This window comes from Calypte anna, chromosome 4 (genome assembly GCF_003957555.1).
Source record: "Calypte anna isolate BGI_N300 chromosome 4, bCalAnn1_v1.p, whole genome shotgun sequence".
In the NCBI taxonomy this organism is placed as follows: Eukaryota; Metazoa; Chordata; class Aves; order Apodiformes; family Trochilidae; genus Calypte; species Calypte anna.
Window position 1 is genome coordinate 1,762,957 of NC_044247.1, and position 27,529 is coordinate 1,790,485.

Consider the following 27,529-nt stretch of genomic DNA (forward strand, 5'->3'; position numbering starts at 1 on the left):
GCTGTCCCACCAGCGAATGCTCCTGCGGCACAGCCAGCAGACACCCCGGCTCTCTCCTCCCCTCAGCACCCCCTGAAACACACCCCAGGCACCACGCTCCTCTGGAAAGCCTTCGCCAGATCTTCCCCACCAGCCTCACATCCCAGCGGGAAGCCGGGGGTGAGAGAGTTGCGGAAAAAACAGCAAAACACTAACACGCGTGGCCGCGGCCAGCCTCCATCCCTCGGCAGCGAAGCCAGAAGAAGAGACCTCCGGATGCTTCCACACGTGGCCCGCTTCCCTCGTAACGCCGCGGCCGGCACCGGCACCAGGACCAGGACCGGCCGGCACCGCCCACCGGCACCGGCACCGGCACCGGCACCGGCACCGGCATCGGCATCGGCATCGGCGCCGCCGACGCCGCCGACACCGCGGCCGCCCGCCCGCCCGCCGCCTCCTCCTCTTCCTCCCGTCCCACCGCCCCGCCCCGCTCCGCCTCTCCCCGTCACCCGCCTTCCCCTCGCGGCACCGGGCGGGGTGGTAGCGCGGCCTGATGGCCCCATGCAAGCGGAGGGAAGGGCGCGGAGCTGGCGGCGCCAGGTGGGCTGCGGACCCAGGGACTCCATGGCCGCGAGGCGGCGGAGCACTCGCCGTGGAGGGGAGGAGCGGAACGGGGACCTTGCCGGCGGCGGCGGCGGTGGTGGCGGTGGCCGCGGATGATTGCGCCTCTCGGGGGCGGCTCCAGGCTGCCCACTGAGGAGATGGCCTTTAAACCCTTCCCGGTGTCCCGTTAGCTGCCGCCCGCGGAGGCAATGCCTCCGGTCGAGGGGTGCCAGCCCACCCTTCCGAGGCCGGGGGGGATGATGGTGGCGCTGAGGCGGCGGTTCGAGCCCCGCTGGCCTAGGGCGGCTTCTGCCCGGAGCGCGGCGGGCGGGCGGTGTTTGCGGTGCGGGGCCGCCCCGAGGGTGGCAGCCCGGGTTAACGCGACAGCCTGATACACGGGAAAGAGCTGTCAAATTTGTCGTGGTCACTGATGCATTTTTGAAGGGTTATCACACCGTGTGTGTTTGTTTGTAGGAAAGAAACACGTCCTGAGGCGAGGAAAAGGATGAAATTCGGTTGCCTCTCCTTCCGACAGCCCTATGCAGGATTAGTCCTAAACAAAGTCAAAACAGTAGAGACTCGCTGGAGTCCTTTGCTTGCGGGTTATAAGAACTGCACCATTGCTCTTCATATAGCGGTCAAGGACTGGGAAGATGAATCCTGGAGAGCAATTCTTTTGGATAGGTTTGGTATGACACCAACACAAGTACAAGATCTGTTGGATGAAGGTGAAAAATTTGGCAGGGGAGTTATTGCAGGTAAGCACCCTTTTGATCTGTTAACCTCCTTCAGTCAAATACACATCTGCTTTAAGCAGTTATCCTCATTAAAACTTTGTGTTAATGCTTCCCTGAACTGGTGGTGCCAAAGTTGTGCTGGGGGGGCTATTTCGATTCCTTATCATTTTTTAAGCTGATGTCCATGAGAGAGGTAGTAAAAAAAAAAAAATAAAATTCTTTTTCATTGTGTTGGAAATGCAAAGTATCTTTGATCTTTAGGATAAAGGATTTTTCTCAGGCCTCCATTTTTAAAAAACACTCACTCTCCTGAAAACTTGAGACTACAACTCTATGCAATAAATAAAACTGATTTGTGCTAAATTGCCATGCAGTAAGAGAGTACAATGTGGGTTACATCTAATTTTGCTGTGTGACAAAATGTCAGTTCCTCATTTTTTACATGCTGAGCTTAGGAACTCTTGCTGAAACCATTTTACAGTACTTGTAATCTAGTGAAGTCATGAGACGTTGCATGTCATGTTAGGGTATTGCATCAATAAATCCTATTTCAGTTCTACAAATGCTCACATTATTTGGGCAGTGGTTTGTTTCTGTAACACAAAGCTATGATGGAGTGCTGTTTCTTTGCTTATATTGCACTGAAATACAATGTATGTTGCTGTCCTGTATGCTTGCCATCTTTTTATCCAACACTGAATTTGCACTCTTTCCTTGTAGTCTCCTAATATTTTGCTACACCACCTACATTGGATTCTCATTTGAATATTTTTGGCTAATCCTGCACAACAAATTGCATCTATTACATAATACAAAAAAATTGTACCCTTTATACAGTTCTGGAAATGTTTGGGTACTACACAAAAAGCAGCTGTGTAACCTTGACATAAATGGCACACTAAATTGTGGAGTAGGTAACGAAGTTTCTTCTACCTTTATTTTAATGTTTTCCAATGTTAAGCAATGTAGCAGTTCCCTTTCCTGACATTAAGATGGTTCCAGAGAGCAGGAATTTTCATATAGTTTCATGATTTTAAAGTGTTCGTAGAATATTGTACTGATTGGAGCAGAAAGAGTTTTGTTTTGTTTTGTTTTTAATGCAGCTGTTTCAAGGCCAAATCTAGCTTAGGAGTTTTACAGTCAGTTGTTACCTCCTCAGATGCAGGCTTCATGTGAATATTAGAACTGTATGTTTCACCTGTTCTTCACAAACTTCACTTGAGCCGTAGAGGCCATCTCCTGCAGGGAATGACACTGGTTTGAGGGCTGCATGCTTCACACTGTGTTCTTATGCTATCGAATTACCTGTTTTACATGTCCTCTGTAAGGTTTACTTTTGAAAAAAAATTCTACAGGAGATCAAACAGCCAATTAACTTTACCTTATAATTTTATGGTGCAGGATTGATTGACATTGGAGAGACATCCCTGTACCCCGAAACCTTGCCTCCTGAAAAGATTCTTGATCTGGAAAACAAAGCTGTCCTCAGTAATCTAGAAGAGAAATACTTGACTGTTGTTTCAAATCCAAGATGGCTCCTGGAGCCAATTCCTGCCAGAGGAAGAAGAGGTGTGTGGCAGGTGGACATCCCTGAAGAACTGATCCCTTTGGAAGTGTAGGTGTTGTCCCTCACTATGATTTTTCCAACCTGAATGTGTGTATGTAACTCACGAGACAGCATCTTGAATACCCGTGAGTTGTTTAGGATTCCCTTCAAAAAGGAATTCTTAGAAATAGTAAATGCATTTTGAAGAACTCCTCTTTTAAGTCAAAATAAAGAAGATGTGATTTTTATGACCATTACTGGAAATGATGGTTTACTCAATTTTTTTCTATAAAAATAATTTAGTACAGGGCTTTTTAAGATGTTGTTGTTTAAAACATGAGTAAATGCAGCTCTGCAATAGGATGCATGCACCTGTGATCACGTAGCTCTACTCAGGGATGTTGTACAAAATGCTGGCAATACCTCTGGTCTCACCACCCCTATGCAAAGAAAATCTTGTGGGTGCTTGTTTAGGAGGTCTTATCAGACAGATGAACCAGTTGATCCAGGACTGACTAGGAGTCAGAACCTGCTAGAAGCTGAGCATTGGGTCTAGAAAGGATTGGTTTTGTGATGGGGTTTGTGATGACCCCACCTTTTTCCTTCATCACCTTCTTGGGTGGTGAAAATGAGAAGCGAAGTTCCAGTGGGCATGAGGTGAAAACTGAAGGAGTTGGTTTTCTTGGTAAGGGCTGGGACTGGCAGAAATCACTCCATGCCTGCCAAATACTGTTACCCCAAGGCGTGTCTCTGGTTCAGATGCCCCTGCCCATTGGCTGTGTGTCCTTCTCAGCCTTCCTGGTGGCCAGGTTGCCCAGCCTGACATCAAAGAGCAAAGCAAAACCAGAGCTGAGCAGAAGTGTTGGGAGCTGGGCAGAGAGAGGGACTGGATGCAGGCTGAGGGCATTGGTCCCATGAGAAATGCAGCTTCCCCTCTGGCCAGGATTTCATGTGGGACGAGGCACCACCAACGTGGGCCTGGGGCTCTGGGGGGGCCATGGCCATGTCCCTCAACAGCCCAGTGTCCCCACAGCGAGGCACAGGGGCAGGGAAAGGCTCCAGGAGAAGAGGAAGAAAACAACCCAGACATTCCGTCAGGGAAATGAAAATTTATTTCCATTTTCTTGCAGGAAAAGATGATTTGAAGCCTGCTAGTGCCGCCGGTGGTGCCGCAGCCTCTTGTGGGGCCGGGCAGTGTCCTGGGGGCTGGGGGCCCTCCTCTTTGGGGGGTGCTGGGGCACCCCGGGTGAGCAGTGCCTACCCTGGCCAGGCCCAGAGGGAGCTGCTGCTGCCTGCCCGGGTTCTTCCTGGGGCTGCTTGGGCTCTGTGCGTGGGGGGCAGCTGGGACCGGGTTGTTCCTCCAGGTTGGAGCCTGCAGGGCTGTTGGGGGAGGCCAGGCTGCTGTCAGGTGTCCCCACTCGGGAACTACTGCTGGAGCTGCTCAGACTGATGGAGCTGCTTGAACTGCTGGAACTGCTCAGGCTGCTGGAGCTGGAGCTGGTCACAGGGCTCTCGTTCTCCTCCCTGGCAGCCTGGGAGCGCAGAAGCCTCCGTGCCTCCCTGCTGCACTGGTGCTGGATGACTTTGATGAGGTCATGGACCAGCTCTTGTGTGTTTTCCCTGAAGCTACTCTGCAGCTGCTGGACCAAGGCCTCCTGGACCAGCCCACAGCGGCACAGGTTGCACACAGTCACACTTTCTAGGGATGTTATCCGCCACCACTCTGCCTCATAGATGGCCTCCAGCTTCTGGCGCAGCCAGGGCCGCACAGGGTCGAGGAGATGCTCATGTTGCTGGAAAAGGGACCCCCAAGCTTCAGGCAGGAGGCTGCCCACGGGAGCCCTGGCCTCTGTCCCTACAGCCCCCTCCTCAGCTGGGGACAGCATCGCCTGCGGAGAGGATGCAGTGGACACCCCGGGGAGATGGGGGTTGATGTTGGCCAGGTGGCCAGAAGCTCTGCCTGCCCTTCTGGCCACCAATGGCTGTGCAGGGCCAGAGATGGTATACTTCAGGTAGTCCTCTTCTTCCCGCACAGAAAACTTGAGTACCTGCATCTCTGCTCGGCAGAGGGGACAATTTGATGACCTTTGTGCCCAGCGCAGGATGCAGCCCAGGCAGAACTGGTGTTGGCAGGGCTGCACGAAGGTGACACTCTTCTGATCATCCCGGCAGATGGGGCAGCTCCACTCTGTCTCTGTGGCCATGTTTGTGCTCAGCAGCAGGTTGAGGAGAGCCAAGGATGAGGAACTGCCAAAGTGTGTCTCGTGCTGCAGTGTGGGTAGAGGCCGTGGTCACTCGCTGTCCTGGGGAGGGCAGGGTATGGGAGGGGAAAAGGGGAAAAGCCACCCAGGTCTCTTGAAGAGACCCTCCTACTTCCCCAACCCCATTGTCCAGCCCCCAGCCAGCCCTGAGGGATGTTTCCCCTCGCATCTCACCTCTGCTGCTGCAAGTCCACCCCGAGATGCCTGAGGGCTGGGAACACAGAGGGAATAGCTCTGGGACGGGCACCAAGAGCTGCCAACAGCAGCCCCCAGAGCATCTCCAGCACTGAGAGAAGCCTCGCTCAACCCTCCAGACCTCGCAGGCACCCTCGTCAGGAGTCAAGGCACGAGGCTAGCTGAGCCAGGCTCTGCTGGCACCCAAAGCTAAGCAGGGACGGATGTGAGGTCACAGTGCACCAGGTGGTGATGTCACCCTCCACCACTTGCTGCTGTCTCATCAAGCCCTTCTCTCTCCCAGGCACGTGGCATCAGGAGAAAGGGAAAACGTCATTGCTTGGTCTCAGCTTCTATATTTCCCTGTGGCCCTGTCTTGGTCACCTGCAAGGCTTGTCCTGACCCCTTTGCAGATGTGTCCTGTGAGGGGGAGTGGGGTGGGACCAGTCAGCTTGGGCTGCCTGTGGCTGGAGGACATGGATCATAGACCAGGCTTCACTTGGATCAGGTGGGACCCTAAAGGGCTGCAGTCTGTGGATAAGCCCAAGCAGGAGCAGGGGGAGTTCACTGCCATGTTAACACTGCAACAGTTCATTCCAATGTTAAAGCCTATGATCTGGTCCAAAAGGGACCAGAGATCAAGACTGTAATAGAGATACTCTTACAGAGGGAAGTCTGCAGTGCTAGGAATGAAAGCAAGAGGTGTTTATCAATTTTTTCACACTTGCAGAAGTGTCTATACACTCTTTGCTCGTATCTTAATGGCATGCTAGCACCAAGGAAACATTATCCATGGTATTTAAAAGCTACCTAACTGTGCATTCACAGAAATACAAAGAGCAGCAGCAAGGATGTGGTAGTATCTGACATAAGTTGTTAAAAGCTAGTGTATGTTTCAAAGACTACATTTCTCTAAAGCACCTGGAAGTTCAAGACAATTTTTCAAAGGTCTTTCTTCAAACAAGAAAATGCTATACCAACAACACTGAGTTCCTGCCTTGAAAGGTTTAATCATTTTACACCAACACAAAGTTGGTAATGAAGACCAAGCTACGATATTTATACCAGCTAACCAACAGCTGTAGGACCTACAACTCATGGTTTCTGGCATAAACTGCACACACAATGCAAGAGGGAACAGCTTATTAAACACAGTCTAATGGGAGAATGGTGTACATGCTGCCCCAGAAGTATATAAAATAGAAAACTGGAAAAGCAACAAAAGCAAGTTACCTCCCAAGCCAGTGCAAAACTTGGGATACTTACATGGAAACGTACACAGCTAACTAAAACATCATGTAAGTTCCTGTACAATTGTAATTCCCCCAAAAAAAGCTTTCCAGTCTTGCCAGAGAAGTGAACACTCCTATCTGTGCCCCTGTGATTAAGGCAATGATTGTGGCTGAACAGAAAAACAGGTAAGAGAGGTACTATTCTAAGACATCCCAAAAGCATTTAAAACATACATGGAAATCAAATATATATTTAAGACCTAAAAGACACTCAGAGTAGCATAGGCATTTCAAACAGGATTTTTAAAAAAATACTTTTAGATAATACTTATACTGTACAGGACAAGACTTTTAAACAATATATTACACTGCTAAAATGTTCATATAAATACTATACAGGCAAGTGTGCAACCAACCTGTTAGGAAGGTTTGCAAATTAGACCACCTTGTATCTCTGGAAAAGCTCTCTGATTATCTTCAAGATCTCTGATTTGTGTAATCCAAGCCACTGATTCAGCAATACCTATTTTAAAGTAATTGGAACAATGCATGAGATGAAATACATTTGTCTGCTGATTCCCAGTTCCAGTTTAATATGATGCTGTCATCTTAATCTGGCATATCAATGTTTAACTTGGGAGGTGGAATCACATATTTTCCAGGACTCTGTGTAATGACCACTCCAGTCTTTTTTCGAAACATTGGTGCAATTTTTGGTGGCTCTGGCAGGGGTGTTTCTTCTGTTTCCTCATTATCTTCATGATGAAGATCATAAGAAATATTTCCATATTCTCGCAAGAATGGGAAAATTTCAAGCAGGAACTGGCAGAAGTCCTTGCGAATTCCAAACCACCCTGAAATAATTAACATTATTTAACATTATTGCAAAACATAATGAAAATTTAGGTGGGCAGACTATACAGTCTTATTTAAGCTCTAATTGTTTGCATATAAGCAATATGTTAGTGCTGCTTCTCACTGTCTTACTGTCTTAACATTCAAGTTCAGATATAAATACAGAATATATATATATATGCATGTCTCTCTGTGTGTATGTCTGTACATATGTACCCAGCTATACTACCACAAGAAGAATCCATTTCCTTTCACTTGTTAAGTAGTGTCAGGTCATAGCAATATGCAGAGAAACAATACAAAACACTCTGCACCTCAATCCATGCAGTCAGTGCCACATGAGAAGACACTCCTGCCAACTTTTGCTTGATACACTTAGGTTACAATACCCCAGGGAATGGGATGGCACGGGCAGACACAGATTAGTCCATGTAGGGATTCAGTATTCTCTAAATACAGGAATGGACAAATCATGGGGGTGTTGAGGCTGGAGAAGAGGAGGCTCAGGGGAGACCTCATCACTCTCTACAACTCCCTGAAAGGAGGTTGGAGCCAGGGGGGGGTTGGGCTCTTTTCCCAGGCAACTCTCAGCAAGACAAGAGGGCAGGGTCTCAAGTTGTGCCAGGGGAGGTTTAGGTTGGAGATGAGAAAGAATTTCTTTCTGGAGAGGGTGATCAGGCATTGGAATGGGCTGCCCAGGGAAGTAGTGGATTCTCCGTGTCTGGAGATCTTTCCAAAGAGCCTGGATGTGGCACTGAGTGCCATGGGCTGGGAACCACGGGGGGAGTGGATCAAGGGTTGGACTTGATGATCTCTGAGGTCCCTTCCAACCCAGCCAATTCTATGATTCTATGAAATATTATTATTATATACTGTTTTATTTATTATTATTTTATTATTCAAAGACTTGGAAAGAGTATTTCAGTAAGCAGCACTTGGAATTCAGAGGATGGCACTCCCCTCCTAACTAGTACCAAGGGTGAGTGGTAAAAGGAACAGTCTGTCCATATAGCATTTATTAGGGCAGATCCAACACAACACATTTATTTACACAGATTCTACACTTCATGGCCAACTGGTGTGTTTCACTTAGCACTTTAAAGGTGGATTTTTCATGCAAGTCTGCTAAGGCTCACTTCAGCAGTGTCTTTTCTAAGTTTACATAAAAATTTAATAACCCTACAGAAGATAAAGTGGACATGTGGCTTTCCAACAGACTAATTTGTCTAGAAACTATTGAGGGCATGCATTTAAAAAAAAACAGTAAGTTTTTTCCATACAATAAAAATATGAAACTAAATATATGGAGATGAGCTTAGTCATAAACAAAGACAGACAATCTCAATAGTCTTCACAATGAGACCAAACCCAAATTGTGTTTATATGATGATAAACATCACAGTGGATTCCTTTCAACTCTGAAAAATCCAGACAAAGTCTAATGTCTTGTCAATAAGGCATGTGAACTGCAGTGTGGATGGGAAGAGGCAGTCATCTGCACTGAGTAACATTAGATATCTGGAAGTGCAAATGCTCCTTCTGGCACTGCTTGTTGTGGGAATAAAAGCCTACTACATCTACACTGGCCACTCAGGCAATTCAAGTTGCAGTTTAGTTTATAACTAAGCTCTATTTGGCTGAAAAGAAAACCCTAGTTCAGCCTACTAGGACAAATTAAGCAGTAGGTGCTATAGTATTTTCAGAGTCAAGAATAAAAAAAATTCATTCACCTTCCTTGAAAATGAAACCCATGGAAATAAGAAAAGGACAAAAGGCTAAGTTACAAGCAAAATCCTACCTAGATTTCAAGTTAAGTCCAAACAGAAGACGTGCTTATAGAAATAAGAAAAAAGCAAGAAACACTATAAATATTGAAAGCTTACTAAAATCAAATGAAAACAATAAAACAATACTAACATGCCTCTGAATTCTTCCATGAGAAAATATGCACAAAAAAGCCTTTTTTGAGAACACAAATATTAATGAAATACATTTCAGTCTTTAGTTACAAGCTGTTTCTGCATTTTTTTAAAATACTTACAGTGATTCCCTCCTTTTTGTCCAAATGTTGTTGCCATTAAAGTTATCAGCGAAAGCCAAAGAGGAACAAATATGGGTATAAATGAGAAAGAATTATGTCCATCCAATCTGTGTACTAGCAAGATCTAAATGGGAAAAAAAAAAAAAAAAAGAATATGTCAGTTTAATTGCAATATCCATTTTCAAGCTTCTTAAAACATATGCTGATCTCAGATCTTCAACTTCACCCATCTGGGAAGAAAACCAGCCTCCATGGAAAGATGTAGTTACAGTTCCAGCATGATGCACATTTTATGCAAAAAAGGCTTTAAAGAAACCTAGAATTCTTGTTTCTCTTTCATATTTGCTGTTAATATTTTATTCCCAAACAAAAAGCAGTTTCATTCCAAAACAAAAAGTAGTTTCATTCCCAAACAAAAAGCAGTATTCTCCTTTTAATAAGTTCAAAAAGAGAAATAGCAACATCCATCATTCACTGGACAAAGAACCAGATCTACAGAACTCATTATACTTCATCCTACCTCAAATGTGAGCAGTGGAACCACAATGGTCATCCAGCTGACAGCCATTGTGATGTGTGTCCTCCTTTGCTCAGCAATCACATCCATGGAACGCAAGAACAGAACAGACCACACGATGTAATAGAGCACTACCAGACATAGGAAGGACATCAAGATCCACAGTGGAACACAAACAACCTGAAAGAAAAAGAAATTAATTGCTTTCCCTCCCAACAGTGGTATATTTTTATCAGTTTGATTTATTGCAGTTGTGGGTTTTGCAAATAAACTATGTCTACGTAGCAAGTCTAAAAAAAAAAAAGAAATTTAACTAATAATTTCTATCAGGAAAGCTTCATAAGTCATGTGCACTGTTAGGAGACAGATCAGCTCCTTAGGGTTCCTCAGCTTTATAAAACCCCATGAAGCTGGAACAATGTAAAACGAAGCCAATGTAGCTCAAGCTTAATAAGACTTCCTGATTAGCAACTGTTTTCTACACTGGACATCTTACTCAAAACAGTTTCTGAATTAGATCCTTTTCCTAGCTGGTAATTATTTTTTTTTCCAAATAGTAAGGACAGGCATAATCATGCCAGATTACCAGTTTTGTGGTAGTTTACAAAAACCCAGGCACAGAAACAGTGCTTTTGTGTTCTAAAGGCTCTTGAGAACAGAAGATCTCAGCAGTTTTGACAGTGATCACTTGAACAATAAGTTGATTTGCATGTGTGATAACACAATAAATAAGCCAAGTTACTTGCCACACCATATTTAGATTCCTTAAGTCTCTAATAATTCCCATGTTTAGTTTAGTGTTCCCTAACTTTCTGTTAGGATCTCTCTTTCAACAACTGATCAGAGATTAATTGCAGTTGATGGCACATCTCCCCCAGCAGATGAGATGCCCAAAGAACAGACTCTGTTTTCCATGACCACTGAGTGAAATGCTGGACTTTCAGTGAAGGATTGTGAGCAAAAATGTGATCATGGACTCTGATCATACATGAACTGTTCCCTATAATAAATATTCTTATGAAATTCAGCATTTAAACAAGGATGAGAAGAAAACACTTGTTACATACAAGCCATGGCCATCTGATGATCTCGTCAAGTCTGAGTGCAATAAATATGAATTGCAGAATATTGACTGAACATAAGATTTCCAGCTAGAAAGAGAAAATACATTATTTAACTCTTAGCATGATCAAGCTATTTCCAAGATAACCAAAGAACCTATCAAAGGACTCTTTTGACTCCATGCTTATCATGGCACTACAGAAATGGATTACATCTGCATTTACATTAGATATTACTAAAAACCTCTCAGTCTGGGAAACTGTGATGCCAATAGTGCAACTTTAGAGGTAGTAGTCCCATGAGGAAAGACCTTCTGGTATTGAGTGGAAAAAAAAAACTAAAAAACACTACTTGCCACATTTATTAGAGTGCTTAGAAATAAAAGAAAAGCTAAACAGATCAAGACTGGAAAAAGCAAAACATCAGAAAACAACTATTTCCTGCAGGTAAGAAATACTGCTAGAATTGAATTTACAAGTAGGAAGAAGTAATTCCATTTTAAATTAGCAAAATTTATCCTTAAAGATGCTGTTTAATACTTGCACTAAAGGTGAAAGTTGCATGGGTTTAACTACAAACAGTCCAGTTTAAAAGTCCCAGTTCTACCCTGATTATCTAAGGCTCTGGAAGTTCAGTTTTGCCCAGTGACAGTGCTTACTACCAGCTGAATTTTCTTCAATAATTTCCATTTAAGTGTCCACACAGCAGAGTCTGTAGCAAGTTCTTTTATCACACAATAATAAAAAGACATGCTTAAAATACACTGCAACTTGGTAGCTGACAAAAACTAGAAGACATTAGAAAAATTTACATTATTCCTGATCCTGATTTTTCACCCTTGCAGGTCCTCCACACCATGCTTTACTGAGAGATGAACTATCATAGAATTGATACAGTCTTGCAGAGCTACAAATAAAATGAAAATTTACAAACAAAGGAAGCCTCACCTCCAGAGACCTGTCATGTCGGAATCCCCACACACAAGCTGCAACTGAGACTGGAGATACAAAGAATAAAGGCATGAAGACCAGGAGCCAGAAATGGGTCCCTCTTTCAATCCTATCACACACCAGAACTTCAAACATCAGCAGTAGCAAGTGGATGCCTACAGCAATTAACATGGCCTTGAACTCCACACAGGTTTCTCCTTCTGCTCTAAAGAGAGGATAAAGAGGCATTCAGTAAGAAAACAAACACTGCAAGAGACTTTGTTTACAACAGTCATGTTTCAGATATTAACATGTTTTTAGTAAGTATTCATATTATGCCAAAATAGCTACTATTAAACTACACTCCTGATGATCTAACAGGATTTCTTGCCCATAAAGCTGCACATTTCAAGTATTTTACTCAGAAGAGGCAGTGGGATTTTTGTAATGTGAAAATTTCCTAAGGATTCCATATCTGTGCAGATACAATGGGGTTTAGGAAGGATATCGAGGTCCTGGAGCAGGTCCAAAGGAGGCAACTGGGCTGGTGAAGGGATCCAGCAGAATTCCTGTGAGGAAGGGCTGAGGGACCTGGGGGTGTTGAGGCTGGAGAAGAGGAGGCTCAGGGGAGACCTCATCACTCTCTACAACTCCCTGAAAGGAGGTTGGAGCCAGGGCGGGGTTGGGCTCTTTTCCCAGGCAATTCTCAGCAAGACAAGAGGGCAGGGTCTCAAGTTGTGCCAGGGGAGGTTTAGGTTGGAGATTAGAAAGAATTTCTTTCTGGAGAGGGTGATCAGGCATTGGAATGGGCTGCCCAGGGAAGTAGTGGATTCTCCGTGTCTGGAGATATTTCCAAAGAGCCTGGATGTGGCACTGAGTGCCATGGGCTGGGAACCACGGGGGGAGTGGATCAAGGGTTGGACTTGATGATCTCTGAGGTCCCTTCTAACCCAGTCGATTCTATGATTCTTTGCCACTGCACAGATACTCAGGTATCGTGCAGGCTGTTAGGAAATGAGCTAAATCTAACATTATGTTTGGTTCCTGTATCCACTTTCATTGAATCAACACCTCTCCCCATCATTTCTTCATTCACCAAAATCAGCATATTGTAAAATGCCTACAAAATAACAGCACACAGAAACATTTTCTGCCTGCACAAGTGAAACAATTGCCAGAAGTGCCAAAGATGAACTGAACCTCACAATATGATGTATTGGAATGAGAACTGTGCATACAAGTTTTCATTTAATATTCCCCATAGATAGAAAAGAGGTTTGAATACACCACATTTCAGTGAAAGTAGGTTTTTTTTTTCCCCTAGCATGCTCAAATTCACATCCTATTCAGATTACCAAAAAGGTAATCAGTGATGTATTTAAAGGTATGAAAGTTCTTCCCTAGGCTGAGAATTAAAACATCAATGTTAAACAATTTTGACAAAACCTAAAAACAATCTACAGAATTTGTTCCTGCAGACATCTTAATTTGGAAATGTTACACATTTGCCTGTGTTAGTGTATCAAACTACATGAATATTTCCTATAAAACTGCAACTAAAATCTGAAAAAGCTTTTTATGTTCACTGAACACCAGATGTTCATCGAGGTGACACACACACACCTAAGAGGGGGAAAAAATAAATTAACATTCTTTAGGCTGACCTATATATTTCAAAACTGATTTATAAAATAATCCAATTAAATATAGTATATTCCTATTGCTTATCAAACTCTTTGTCTACATGGCTAAAACTAAAGCAAGGAATTCCCAACATCCTAACAGAAAAGTATAAAAGTTCACTCTATGACAAGCTTTAGCTTCCCAAGGAAAATATAGTTGAAGTTTGTGATAAATTGTTGCAACTAAGATTAAAACATCCACAGTGCATACACTATAGGTTATGGGCATTCAGTATGTTGAAAAGAAATCTTCTGGATACTGTATCTGATGTTGTTAAAAAAAAAAACATTGATTTGGTTTGATACAGAAAATACATCATGGTCCCTCTGTTTTGCAAAAGATCCTCAACTTACCGGTACTGGGGGTTTCGGGCCCATACTCCTGTTCCTACTGAGGCACCAACAATCACCATTAACTTCCAGAGCCATATGGGAGCAAAAACAGCCCAGTAACTCCATTGAATTTTGTCATCCAGACGTAGAGAGAGCAACACAGAAAAAAGCAGCAGGCAAGCATAAATCAAAAATTTGCTGTTGAGCAAACACAAAAAACCAGTCAGAAATTAACATGAACTTCCTAGAGAAAAGCAAAATCAGTCATTGCTGAAATTTAATCAGGATACTTTCTAGCAGAACACATATGTCAAACTTCTTTGCAGAGAATCAAATTAGTTCTGAAGAGTCAAGTACTTCATCATAAATGCAGCAGATGTCATCTCTTTCACTTACAAAAGCCTTGCTTCAAGGGAATACATCAAAAGCATTCTTGCATGACAAATTTAATGAATAGACATCTATAAATAGTTCCCCTCCCACAAGGATCCAGTCAGAAGCTGTACTATCAGAGGCTCAAAATTCTACTAGTTGTAGATCTTTTTAGAAAATTCATTCTTTCATACAAATCCCATGAGACAGTTTCTGATGTCCAAAATTAAGTTAATTTATGTAATTTTATCCACATGATTTTAAGCTAAAGATTAAAAACTATTATGTATTGTAATGAGGCAAACTCCAGATATTTTTTCCACAACTTCTACATTGTTATAAAAAACACTATGAAAGAAGAACACAAAAAAAAAAGGTTAAACATTTTAAAAAAAGTTACTTATTATAGAGTGAAGTTTCTAACTGGAATACCAAGACAGTGCTTACAAGTTTGAAATGGTTATGCTGATACATTTTATAAACAATAATTTTATAAACAATATTGACAATATAGTCAATCTAAGAATGAATCAATGCATCTGAAATACCAGAGAGCAGTGGTACAGCAATTGCTTGTACCACAAAAATGAGACAAAACAATTACACAGTACATTATTTCCTCACACTACAGGAAGGACAGAAGTCACCCTCCCATTCACCAGGGGATCACAGACTGCTTTATCAAACCTATAATTATGCTTGAACACCAAGCACTTCACTGATATAATTATATGTCTTTTTAAACATGGGTAACCTAAGGAACAGAGTAAATACTTGCTGCCAGAGCAAGGCAGCAAATATTCAGGAATACTACTTTTACTCCAACAGCACAACTCCAGCTACTCCATTTCACTCTCATTAAATGATCAAGCATTCATTAGATCAGCACTGGCTCATTGGGTATCAATCTGCTTTGTGTCTACTCATAACAAGCATCCTAGGCTACTCCTTAATAATAAAAATCAAGTTTACTGTGCCAGCACCTCCTTACCTGCTTGAGGACACTCCCTGGGGACAGAAGGATCTAAACTAGCACTCACTCCTCACATCAACAAAGAGATCCCTCCATTTCCCAGGCTAGCCATACTTTTCCAATATCTGTGTCGTTTGTACTTTCCCTCAAAACAGAGGTAAAATTCCATGTGGAAAAAGCCCAGTGCTCCCTGCATACTCCAGTAAACATGAAAACATTCAAGATGAAGTGATGTGCACAAGTGCAGCATTCAGCCTGCTCATTTGTCATTGAGACAGCATCCAAAACAAGCTGCAAGCATCACTTAACAATAACAAAACTTCCTAAGCTTCCAGAACTTCTGTTCCTACTTTTCCATTACTTCCAACCACACATATTTAAGTCCTTTATTTCAACTTCTCTGCAACAATGCGTTTCCTGAAGCCTGGGTTACCCAAATAACTGACTGAACACAGCTTTTTGTAATTGCAACCATGTAAAGGCCTGGTTCACAAGCAAGATTTTTTTCCAGGACTCTCAGTATTTCATGCAACCCTTCACAAGTTACTCGCAGGCCTTTGTTCTGGAATCTTTAAATATATCTAGTAACAACAAAACCAGGAAAAGGCAACTCATTCTCTCAGCTTCTTTAGAAGTCAGCTACATGTATCCACACTCGCTTGGCAAGACAAGAGAAGCACAAGTTGTAGCGCCCGGCATCTTGTTAATTGTAAGGGAATAAAGAATCACCATGAGCAATTCCCTGTGTCTAGAGCAGGGTTGTTAAGGGCGATGCCTTCACACCTGACACAAACGAGCCCTCCCCATCCGCCAAACGCCCGGGCCGGAGCGTAGGGCACCTCGGTTTTCCCCACCCAACACTTTTACACCCCAAAGCCTCAAGCTGAGAAACTGAAAAAAAGCAAAACGAGACCTGGCGTGATGTGGGGAAGTTACATAACAAACCAAGGGGACGACTGGAGCCTGGCATGGAAACCGATGCGGGGCTGCCCGAGCCCGCAGCCCCTGACTGAAACACAGCGAGGGGAGCACGGACCGACACCCGCGGGGGGATGCGGGTCAGGAAGGGTCTCCGGGCTGCCTGTACCGCAGCCCTTCCCCTCCCCCGTGCGGAACAGCCCCCCGGAGCCGAGCCCCACTGAAAGGGGACCGGCCCGGCGCCCTCCCCTGAAGCGGTTACCGCCCTAACGCTGCACGGCCGCTCCGAGGACCCCGGCCCGCCGAGCCAGCTCTCCCCGCGCTTCGCCCCGCGGCCCCCGCCGCCGTCCCGGTCGGGCCCCGCCGCTTCCGGACGCGTCCCGCTACAGGCACGGGGGAGCGGAGCCCCCACCCCACGGCAGATCCACGATGGGAGCCGCCAGGAGCGGGCCAGGTGCTGCCGTGCGGACCTTCACCGGCTCGCCGAGGCGGCGCGGGCCGAGGCCTCCCGTTAAGCGCCGAGCCACCCTCACCTAGGGTTAAAATCCTGGAACAAGCCGCGCAGGTTCATTGCGGCTCGACCCTCCGCCCCCGCCGCACTCTACCAGGCACACATGGCGCGGCCTCCGCCACCGGAGCCGGGCCCAGCCTGGCCTGGCCTCGCCTCGCCGCCGCTCCGCCCCCGCCGGAACCGGGCAGCCCGCTCCGCCCCGCGCATGCGTACCGGCCCGCCAGGCCCCGCCTCAGGCCAGCAATGCGCAGGGCAGGGCTGGGGGGCGGGCAGGGAGCGGAGGTGCAGCCGTCACTGTCCCGAGTTATCCCTCCCGGCGGCTTCAGTCGTAGGAACGGGCTGTGCGGCTGTGTTTGAGGCTTTGCCCGAGCCCCAGCAGTGGGTGGCAGGCAGTTCACCAGCAGAAGGAAGGGGGCGGTCTGTCTCTCTGTCTGTCTCTCTGTCTGTCTCTCTGTCTGTCTCTCTGTCTGTCTCTCTGTCTGTCTCTCTGTCTGTCTCTCTGTCTCTCTCTCTCTCTCTCTCTCTCTCTGTCTCTCTCTGTCTCTCTCTGTCTCTCTCTGTCTCTCTCTGTCTCTCTCTGTCTCTCTCTGTCTCTCTCTGTCTCTCTCTGTCTCTCTCTGTCTCTCTCGTCTCTCTCTCTCTCGTCTCTCTCTCTCTCGTCTCTCTCTCTCTCGTCTCTCTCTCTCTGTCTTTCTCCCTGTCTCTCTCCCTCTCTGTCTCTCTCTCCCTCTCTGTCTCTCTCTCCCTCTCTGTCTCTCTCCCTCTCTGTCTCTCTCTCTGGGAGCGGCTCCTGAGGGGAAGCGGGTGGAGAGCAGGGAGTTCCCCGGGGTGGGGTGCGAGGGCGGTGGCTGCGGGGTCTTCAAGAAAAAGCGCGACGAAAAGTTGTCCAGGAAACGTTTCGATGTTAACAAAACAGTTACCTGTGTTTGCGGGAATCAGTATGGCCTTTTTGTGGTTTATGTTTTAGAAGTTTGTGATGGATTGGCTCAGTTGTGCAGGCTTGACTGGAGAAAATAGCAAAAAAACCAAAACAAAACCCCAAAACCCCAAACCAAACTAGGGTATGTCAGAAAGCACGGTAAGGATGGTGTTTATAGCCAGTCCACTGAAATTTGTGTTTACTTTGAGCTTCAGAAGGGCTGGGTGTGCTAGCTGGCTCGAAGGACTCTGGGGTGTTGGCTGAGGGGAACTGGTGATGCAGCCCAGATGGTGATGGAGCTTGGAACTTGTAGCCCAGAAAGCCAACCTTGTCCTGGGCATGACCAGCAGGTCAAGGGAGGTGATTCTCCCCTATACTCTGCTCTCTCTCTCTGAAGAGGATTGTTTGTCCAGTCCTGGAGACCCTCAGATAAGAAGGACAAGGCTGTGGAGGGACTTTTTGCACGGGCATGTAGAGAAAGAACAGAAGGTAATGGCTTAAAACGGGAAGAAGGGAGATTTAGCTTAGACATTATGGAAAAATTATTTCCTGTGAGGGTGATGAGATGCTGGCACAGGTTGTCCAGGGAAGGTGTGGCTGCCCCTCCCTGGAAGTGTTCAAGGCCAGGCTGGATGGGGCTTGGAGCAACCTGGTCTGGTGGGAGGTGTCCCTGCCCATCCAGGGGGCTTGGAACTCAGTGACCTTTACAGTTCCTTTCAACTCACACCATTCTATGATTCTATGATAAAGGTGGAAAACTTGCTTATTCCCAGCAGGTTGCCTGAAACACTAAACAGTCTTCATGTGTATCTTAGACTGTACACATTCCTAATGGAATACATAAGGAACATGGAGAAGAAGAAAGGGTTTTTTTGCCAGCATTCTTTTTAATTACCTCATCCTTGGTAATCCCTCTTGTATGGACATGACTTCATAGACAAGAGTCTCATTCTGGCTTGTTATTGTGGAAACTGCCTGCAGAATACATTTCTTTATTACAGTAGATATGAAGACTAGAGGGCATGGACTTAAGCTCTGTCAGGGGAGTTTTAGGTCAGATATTAGGAAAAAATTCTTTACAGAGAGGGGGATCAGACATTGGAATGGGCTGCCCAGGGAGGTGGTGGATTCTCCATCCCTGGAGGTTTTTAAGAAGAGACTGGATGTGGCACTCAGTGCCATGGAAAAAAAAAAAGGTAGTTATTAAATGTGCAGGTAGTCATTAAATGCTGCAAAAGTGATTAAATACCCCCCCCAAAAAAAGTCATAAGGAGCTGATTGTATTCCAAAGACATCATCACTTAATTCTGTTATGTATGTAACTTCTTGGAGACAAAATACTATGTACTACAAGAATCTTCAGCCAAGCTAGGAGAAGCATAACAAGAATTAAGGCTGAGTACTTCAGCTCTGCAAATATTGGTTAGAGAGGTCTGAGCTGGTGTTTCTTGTATATATATATATATTATTATTTTTTTAAAAATGAAAGTAATTAGCTTTTGGAACACGTGACCCTGAGAAACAGGAGATTTATTTTTAATTTTCAAACTAAGTGCAGGTACCTCTGGAAGATACATGCTATTCAAATGAAAGCCAATGATCTTGACTGTAACAAGAGTTATGAAGTTATATAGCAGATCAGGACAGATTGTATGACTCTGTATGGGATGGATGATTTGACATCTCTTTCTGAACTGAAAATTCCCATAGCTCCTCATTTGTCAGAATTACTTTGCAAGGGAAATGCTAATAGAAGAAAAATTCAGTCATATCTTAAGCTTTAGCTCCTGCAGAAAGATGAATAAAGGACTGAAAAGTAAATGGTCTAAGTTTTCATCCAGTGCTAACAGGACTGGTAATTTATTCCAGCTAAGAAGCTAGGCTTACATTCAGTGTGACTTATGAAATGCCAGAGCTACTTGTAGTCCTTGACAGTATTCATTAGCTAAAACTATCTGCTCAAAGACATAATTCATTTGGAGATATTCACTGACAAATTGCAGTTACCACTTTAACTCCACTGGCAGCAGCACAACGAGCTGACAGACATCCACACCAGGAGCTTTCTGCACAATATATTCAACTGGTGAGGCAAAGGGATGTCAGAGGCTACAGGAAAGCAAGGGCATTGCAGCAGAAGTAGTGGCAGTGAGAAGGGTGTGTGAGAAGATTGGTAAGGTGTCAGGATGAGAGAGAAGCAGGAAAATATAATGGGAAGGGAAGGGAAGGGAAGGGAAGAAAAGAAAGAAAAAGAAAAGAAAGAAAGAAAAGAAAGGAAAAGAAAAGAAAAGAAAAGAAAAGAAAAGAAAAGAAAAAAGAAAAGAAAAAAGAAAAGAAAGAAAGAAAAGAAAAGAAAAGAAAAGAAAGAAAAGAAAAGAAAAGAAAAGAAAAGAAAAGAAAGAAAAGAAAAGAAAAAGAAAAGAAAAGAAAAGAAAAGAAAAGGAATGAGGGGTAGGCAGTCTCCAGAGACTGCTAAGAAGAAAAGTGCCCATGTGATAGGACCTGTGGCAGGGCAGTACACAAGCTTGTAAGGAACCAAAGATTTGCCAGGCTTAAAAAAAATTGGAAACTAGAATCTGACTTTCCATTCTCCTTTTTCAAAAGTTAAGGCTTGGAAAAGAGAACAATTATGCATGATACATTTATCCAGTATAAAATACATCCACTGCAACACATAAAGAGGCTACTCGACAAGGCAGTACCTGTAAGCATTACCCACAGCCAGATGCAATCATAAACCAAAGTGAAAATATTATCAACAAGGAACTATCTTAACTTGAGAACTGTTAATAATTCAGAAGGCTAATAAAGCAGCACGTCATTTCCAAGAATATTCATGAAGGTCTGTAGGAGTAAATCAAGAAATATTTCTTCTGCAGTTAAAATGTTTGGCTGACTGCCCAGGCAGCAGTTTCTACAAGGGGCAGAGAACTAAGAAGTCCAAGTTACAAAAAATAGGATAGAGCTGAAGCTAACTCTGTGGTTGGATCCAACCTGAAGGGGCCACAGCTGAGAAAACCTCTACTCTATCTGCTTTTTCCCCCAAAGAAATACAGAGCAAATTCAGCTCCTGTAAGAGCAGATTTCCTCCTTCTCTCTTCTGAAGGAAAAATTAAGATCTAGCTTCTTAGCAGCTGTTGTTGGCAACCACAGTATGGAAACTGTTTGTCCCTATCATATGCCTCAGGAAATTGATGAGAGTGTGGCATGTAACATAAAACTATGTTTTAACTATTTACATTCCTCCTTTTTTAAGTAAAGGCACCTAGAAATTTTATCTAAAGCATTATTCATTCTACCTTTAGTACTGCCACAGCTCAGATGTTCCAGTAATCTCAAGGGCTTTAAATGAGGTTTCTGACCATGCTCATGGGCTTTCTTTGGAAGTCAAGCCAGATAGCACAAGATAAATGCTTAAATGCCACCAAATCAAGTAACAGTTTGGGGATTTTGTATACAAGAGGTGAGTTCAGCTCAGTGTGCCTTGCAGCAATGTAATAATTTGCAGCAGTACAGCACGTGGGTTAAAATACTGTCACCCTGATGTAGTAACACTCTGCAACATATACTTATGCCAGTGATGCAGGACAATGATAAATCAGGTTCCATCTTATCAGCAATTGCATATAACATAGCTCCTTCTGGAAGGTGTTCAAGGAAAAGGATCAGGTTAAATGTCTTTATGATTGTGGCCAATTTACATGGCTTTTTCAGAGATAAAACAATAGCCAGTTGCTTGCTGCATTTTATTCTTTGACAGGACCTACTGCTATCTCAACGCATTGAGAAGGCACAGAAAGATAATACAGCTGACTTAAGACACTCATGTTTCAGTTAGGAAGCAAGAAACTAATTATAATAAACAAAATAGGGAGCTAATGAATGAAAGAGAACAAGATCAGAGATGAACTTTTTCTGCCCCCACCCCCTTGGTTTCAGTCTGAGCTCTAGCAAGGTGGTAGTTCAGGGTCACCTACAGGCTATCCAAATTAAATACTGGAGACAATTCAGAAAGCCACAGCTCAATGGTCCAAAGCTGAATGACAGAGTCCAGACTCATTAAGGATGGCTAAGAGGAAGGTATGATGTGAATTACCTTCCCTGGGTTTTTAGCTTGAAGTCTATGAGGCGTTTGTTTTTTAACTTGTATTGTAGTGAACATGTGTCTACCTTACAAGAAAAAATTACAGAGAGTATTTTAAAGCACTGATATCCTCACACAGCCAAGCTGCTGCAAAGGAATCTTCAATGACATCCTCACAGGCTGCTTTTTCCCCACAGGATTCCTTCAGTAAGTTGGGGCTGACTAATGAAGCATCACCTAGTGTAGGCTTTTGTTGCTGAAGGTGAAAGGTGTCCTATGAAGGAGTCAAGGAATTTCAGGAAGAACATTCGCCTTTAAGAATCCTACTCTGTGTGAGTCTGTGTGAGTACAAACCAGGCTCCACTGGTCTTTTTTTCCCCCACTTTGTATTCCATACCACTGGGTATCTGTGCTTGGGAACTTGTCTCCTATTGCAGTCACATCTGCAGCAGTAGTGATCAGGAGCTGTGCTCATTCAAACTTGCATTATAGGACTATGTAATGTCAAAAAGTTTGGAAAATCAGCTTCCAGATGGACAAAAGAAGTAACCACAATTTTGGGTTCCAGATGGGCAAAATATGTGACTGCAGTTTGAGCCATAATCAGTTTGTCTCTTTATTTCTCCCTGTTCTTTAATTCCCTCCTTTTATCAAAGGGATGGAATCTTCTTAGTGAAGAAACAAACCCTTCTGTGGTCAAAATATTGAAACAGGATGAACATTTAGCCTCCACACTCCTTGGTTTTCTAACTTCCAAAGGCAGACAGGAGCATTGCCCATGGGCAGCACTGCAAAAGGGGTCACCAGATCACAACCATCACCTCCTTAGCACCTTGGTTCTGTGCCTGCCTTGTGATGACACAGAAAGTGGTGCTCAGCTGAGGATGGAGTAACTGCTGAGCATGAGGAAAGTAGCTTCTCTTTATTTTTAAAGGAAGGCTTATAACACGTTCATGAAAGTTGACAGCCAGATCAATACTTATTTTTGGTTGCTGATGCCTATAAAGTTACAATTTATGGTCGCTTTCACCTGCAGAAGCTTTGTCTTTATTTTACTCCCCCAGTTTTGCAGTTAATTTCTGAAAATTTCATATCCTGCTTTTCCCCACTATCACTATGGCCATCTCTTCCCAGCAAATCTGTTTTCCAGAGCTCGTAGAGCATTTCAAAGCACAGGTAGCTCATGAGCTTCATTTTGTGACTTAACATGGTACAAGAGAAAGTCCTTTACATAAAAAGTGATCAAAGATATTATTTCACTTCAACAAACATACTGATACACATTTGTTCCTGTGCTGTTTTCACCTGGACCTTTCTGGACCATATAAAAATACTGGAAAATTAGGGGAAAAAGAGAGCTTGGAAAGGGCATACAAGTTTGAGCTGTTTATCAAATAGCTTCTGCAAAATATATTTGAGTCTCATTGAAACATGGGAAAATAATGGTATAGAGAAAGGACTAGTGACCCTGTTGAAGTGCTCTGCTTAAAAGCACTGAGTAAACTCAGCATATGGCCCTTGCAATCCAGCACACTGACAGCTGTTATGCTAGGAAATGGAGGATGCAGGTTAGACAAAAATAATTCTTGAGGTTTTTTCTGCTCTTCTACTCACAAAACCCAAAATGCAGAATCATTATTTTACTAACCAGACACAAGCTGTCCCATCCTATGGTTATGCTCAGGGTAGTACCAATTTCTGAATGCATTTTATCTTGACCTGTGATGTTTTGAACTGAAAGTGATTGTTGTGTAACTGTGGTTTTCCAAGAATTTTTCTGGTGGATTGGAAAGCCTGTGGCAGAGCTGGTGTGCTGGGGTGGTGTCTGGCATGTTGCTGGATGCTGCTGGATGTACAGGACATTTTCAGCACGTGAAACAGTGTTTGTTACTCGTGAGTAGCTAAAGATCAGCTTGGATGGGCTTGTGAGTCAGAATTTGGAAACTACAGGCAGAGTAGCAGAACCAGTCTGTTCCTGTGCATACAGGGAACTCAGAGCAGCACAAGAAATGTCTCCAGTGGCTGTGACCAAAATTTTTGTGTGTAGTTCTAAATATTCTGCCTCACAGATCTGTCCCCTAAAGTGAACTCTGAAGAAAGGAGATAGTAGAGAAAGAAAGAATTTGATCTTATCAGAAGACATTGTTGCTCACTATTACAATCACTAGTCATGTTTCTTGGTCTTACTACTGTTCCATTTTAGTCAGGCATGATAAAAAGTGTCATTAAAAGAATCCTAAAGAGCCACAAGTCCTTGCTAATTTTGAAAAGGCTTTATCATAACCTTGAGTAATTTTTAATTCTGCTGTGATCTGCCTAATTAGAGATCCTTGCTTATCCTCCCATGTATTTCCACCTTCATGACACTTGTTTAGCATCCCACAGTTTGCACGTCTATGGGAGGCAGGATCTGTGTCTTCACAGGAATCAGTCCTCTCATGCTTTGTAAAGTAGGATGACACTACAGAAAACAACCTTAGTCAGAGCTAAGTACTTGTGTACTTGGATGTCCTTGTCCAAGGACTAATTGCAAGGTTTTAGTGTCTGAAATGGAGAGTTGCTTAACAGAAGGTGACCTCCCTGTTAGCAATACCTGAATACTGATGAGCTTATTCACTTCCCTTCTAAGGCAGATGTGACAAGGGGAATATAGGGTCTGGTTTGATTTCACTATTAACAACAAGTAAGGGTCAAATTATTTCTAGGTTTTTCAACAACTGTTGTAACTGCACTGAGGATGCCATCCAAAACTGAGGGAGCTGGGGGTGTTGAGGCTGGAGAAGAGGAGGCTCAGGGGAGACCTCATCACTCTCTACAACTCCCTGAAAGGAGATTGGAGCCAGGGGGGGGTTGGGCTCTTTTCCCAGGCAACTCTCAGCAAGACAAGAGGGCAGGGTCTCAAGTTGTGCCAGGGGAGGTTTAGGTTGGAGATGAGAAAGAACTTCTTTCTGGAGAGGGTGATCAGGCATTGGAATGGGCTGCCCAGGGAAGTAGTGGATTCTCCGTGTCTGGAGATATTTCCAAAGAGCCTGGATGTGGCACTGAGTGCCATGGGCTGGGAACCACGGGGGGAGTGGATCAAGGGTTGGACTTGATGATCTCTGAGGTCCCTTCCAACCCAGACGATTCTATGATTCTATGAAAACACCCTCTAAAGCCTGCAGCAACTATTAATCAATCCAGAATAGTAAACAGAATGAGTTTTAAAAATTTTTAATAATAAACCAGTCCCTACCAGCTATTTACATTGAAGAATTCAGTAGTATTACATAATATGTTTTTTTCCACATGCTTTCCTGTGTGCAGCCTTTCTCTCTTTCCTCTACTCACCATGTAACTTGCAAAACTGCCTGTGTCAATGTTCATCTGCATGAAAGTTATTTCTTTGGAGCTGTGCTGCATTTCTTAGGAGCTGTGCAGCACCATGCTTGCTGCCCTCACTGAGCAGTGGGGACTGTGTGATTTCACTGAGAATTGCCTGAGCTGTAGGCATGTTGACTGAAATTGGTGTGGGGAGGGTCAGGAACAGCTCCAGTTCCTCAACTCACCTTTCTGTTCTCTGGCCAGCACATCACTGACAGAGATGGCAGTGTCTCATTTGCTGTGTTCATGGGCCAAACAGGAAATGGGAGAAATTGTGGCTGACTGAGGTGTGCCTTTGATTAATTGCTTTTGCTTGTGATAACAGCCCCTGCCTTACCTATCACCCAGTACCAATACTCTGAAATCACTCTAAATACTATCTTAGAAACAGCTCTGATACTACATGTGATTGTGAAAACTCAGAGTGTGAAATATCTAACCTAGGGCTTGGGGGAGAGAGAGCAAGCTGCAAATGAGCTGATCTGCATGGTTCACTTCAGCCCTGGAGAAATGACTCTACACAAAATGGAGGCTTATAATGAGTATTTTTTTTTATTAGAAATGAATTACCTAAGACCTACAACGTATCTTCTAGTGCACAGCTCTGCAGATTGGACTGCAAGGACAGACTACAATGACATTCATAAAAATGTCAGCAAACTGAAAGTCTGTGCAGATGCCTCGGAGTTTTTACCATGTCTTATTGTAGCTCTGTCATATAAAATAATTGATTTTAAGCTATAAGCTGTTATGTTGGTGGCCTCATCTACATTACTAACACTTATGCACGCACCACTGTAGACCCCCAAAACTTCAGTATATGCCTCAGCATATTGCTGAGCTATCAGATTGTCAGATTTGGTACTCAGTGGATACTCATACATATATATATATATTTATATATATAAAGTGCCTATCACCATACTGATAAACTTTCTTTGGAATCACTCTGACAGCAGAGGTAAGAAGAGGAGTCAGCCTGTTAGTACCTCAGCACTTCTGTTTCCAACCAATTTCTACAGCACCACTGCAGACCCCCAAAACTTCAGTAATGCCTCAGCATGTTGCTGAGCCATCAGATTGTCAGATTTGATACTCAGTGGAGGAAGCTGATATTCATAAGGGCTTCTGAGACTTCTAGCAGAGGACTATTATAAAAGGTATCTCCAGTTCAGTCAAGGTTTAAGTTTAGCATTTCCTAATACACTCCTGAGTCATCACATCCAGTACAGCAGGGGTTTAGTTCAGGAGTCGAGTGACAGGAACCTCAAATGCCCATACATCCGGGGTGGAGTGGGCATCTGAGATGTGAGACCAGTTTGCCAAAGACCATTAGGGCTGTGATCTAGTGTCTGCAAGCATTCACCTGGCGTCATCCCAGTTTGCTTTTCTGCATCAGAACTCATGTGTTTGAAAAAGAATTTTTCCTGTGTAAGTTGTTCTTCTAGTGGACTGAACTTAAGATGATTACTATACACTCATGTTAGGCAAACCCAAAAATCCATATCAAGTACCATTTACCATATTTACATATTTACCATATTGCATATTTACATATGTAACATATTTACCATAATATTTACCATCTTACATATTTACAGCCTTCCAACTCACTCTCGGGTGTCACGAATGGTAAAACCATCCCCAGAACACGGGTATCGGAGCCTTGCAGTGCAGCCTGCTTCCTCCCACCCTCTTTTCTGTGTCCACTGCACAGCACAGCTCTGTTGCTTTCAGGGAGAACAAGAAAGAAAAATCATAGAATAGAATTGGCTGGGTTGGAAGGGACCTCAGAGATCATCAAGTCCAACCCTTGAACCACTGTTGCGGTTGCTAGACCATGGCACTCAGTGCCACATCCAGTCTCTTTTTAAATATCTCCAGACACGGAGAATCCACTACCTCCCTGGGCAGCCCATTCCAATGCCTGATCACCCTCTCCAGAAAGAAATTCTTTCTAATCTCCAACCTAAACCTCCCCTGGCACAACTTGAGACCCTGCCCTCTTGTCTTGTTGAGAGTTGCCTGGGAAAAGAGCCCAACCCCCCCCTGGCTCCAACCTCCTTTCAGGGAGTTGTAGAGAGTGCAGGGTTTGTTTCAAGATTGGAGGTGTTAAGCTGGTTGTAGAACTGACTGACTGGCAAACAGGATTAACCGAAGGGTTTGTGACAGCTTCTCTAAATAAATAAAACCTTCATTTCTTCGTTGCACAGCGCTGTTTGCATGGGAAGGAAAGGAAACAACTATCAGGGTGCCATGAAATACTCCCTTTCTCAGGGAGCTCTTGCGGTAACTGCCCAGGGACACCGGGAAAGACTGAACACGGCCGAGAACCGAGGCTCTGCCCCGGCCCCGCTGCCGCCTCCACAGCCCCGTCCGGCTGCGCCCTCCCCGCCTCCTCCTCAGCCGCCTCCGGGGCTCCCGTGCGGGCTCACGGC

General features: G+C 44.2%; 2 protein-coding genes across 2 annotated transcripts; one reads left to right on the forward strand and one right to left on the reverse strand.

Annotated features, from left to right (window-relative positions):
• Nucleotides 1-481: 481 nt before the first annotated feature.
• LOC103535173 (uncharacterized protein CXorf40 homolog) lies at nucleotides 482-3,120 on the forward strand. Its single transcript, XM_030449074.1, has 3 exons — nucleotides 482-579; nucleotides 1,057-1,340; nucleotides 2,721-3,120. Exons 1-3 carry the CDS (start codon nucleotides 533-535, stop codon nucleotides 2,936-2,938), a joined length of 549 nt encoding a protein of 182 aa, XP_030304934.1. The 5' UTR covers nucleotides 482-532; the 3' UTR covers nucleotides 2,939-3,120.
• A 3,163-nt stretch (nucleotides 3,121-6,283) lies between these two features.
• TMEM185A (transmembrane protein 185A) lies at nucleotides 6,284-16,964 on the reverse strand. Its single transcript, XM_030449284.1, has 7 exons — nucleotides 16,748-16,964; nucleotides 13,973-14,149; nucleotides 11,955-12,162; nucleotides 11,013-11,096; nucleotides 9,949-10,125; nucleotides 9,429-9,552; nucleotides 6,284-7,386 (listed from the first exon to the last, which is right to left on the reverse strand). The coding sequence occupies exons 1-7, from the start codon at nucleotides 16,783-16,785 to the stop codon at nucleotides 7,142-7,144; spliced, it is 1,053 nt and encodes a 350-aa protein (XP_030305144.1). The 5' UTR covers nucleotides 16,786-16,964; the 3' UTR covers nucleotides 6,284-7,141.
• Nucleotides 16,965-27,529: the final 10,565 nt, after the last annotated feature.

Excerpts from the sequence above, each read along its gene's own strand:
- LOC103535173 (XM_030449074.1), top strand. The coding sequence starts at position 533 with ATGGCCCCATGCAAGCGGAGGGAAGGGCGCGGAGCTGGCGGCGCCAG. Across the intron at positions 580-1,056 it reads CGCGGAGCTGGCGGCGCCAG|GAAAGAAACACGTCCTGAGG; the intron begins GTGGGCTGCGGA and ends GTTTGTTTGTAG. Across the intron at positions 1,341-2,720 it reads TGGCAGGGGAGTTATTGCAG|GATTGATTGACATTGGAGAG; the intron begins GTAAGCACCCTT and ends TTTATGGTGCAG.
- TMEM185A (XM_030449284.1), bottom strand. The coding sequence starts at position 16,785 with ATGAACCTGCGCGGCTTGTTCCAGGATTTTAACCCTAG. Across the intron at positions 12,163-13,972 it reads GCCCGAAACCCCCAGTACCG|AGCAGAAGGAGAAACCTGTG; the intron begins GTAAGTTGAGGA and ends TCCTCTCTTTAG. Across the intron at positions 10,126-11,012 it reads TCATCAGATGGCCATGGCTT|GTTGTTTGTGTTCCACTGTG; the intron begins GTATGTAACAAG and ends TTTTTCTTTCAG.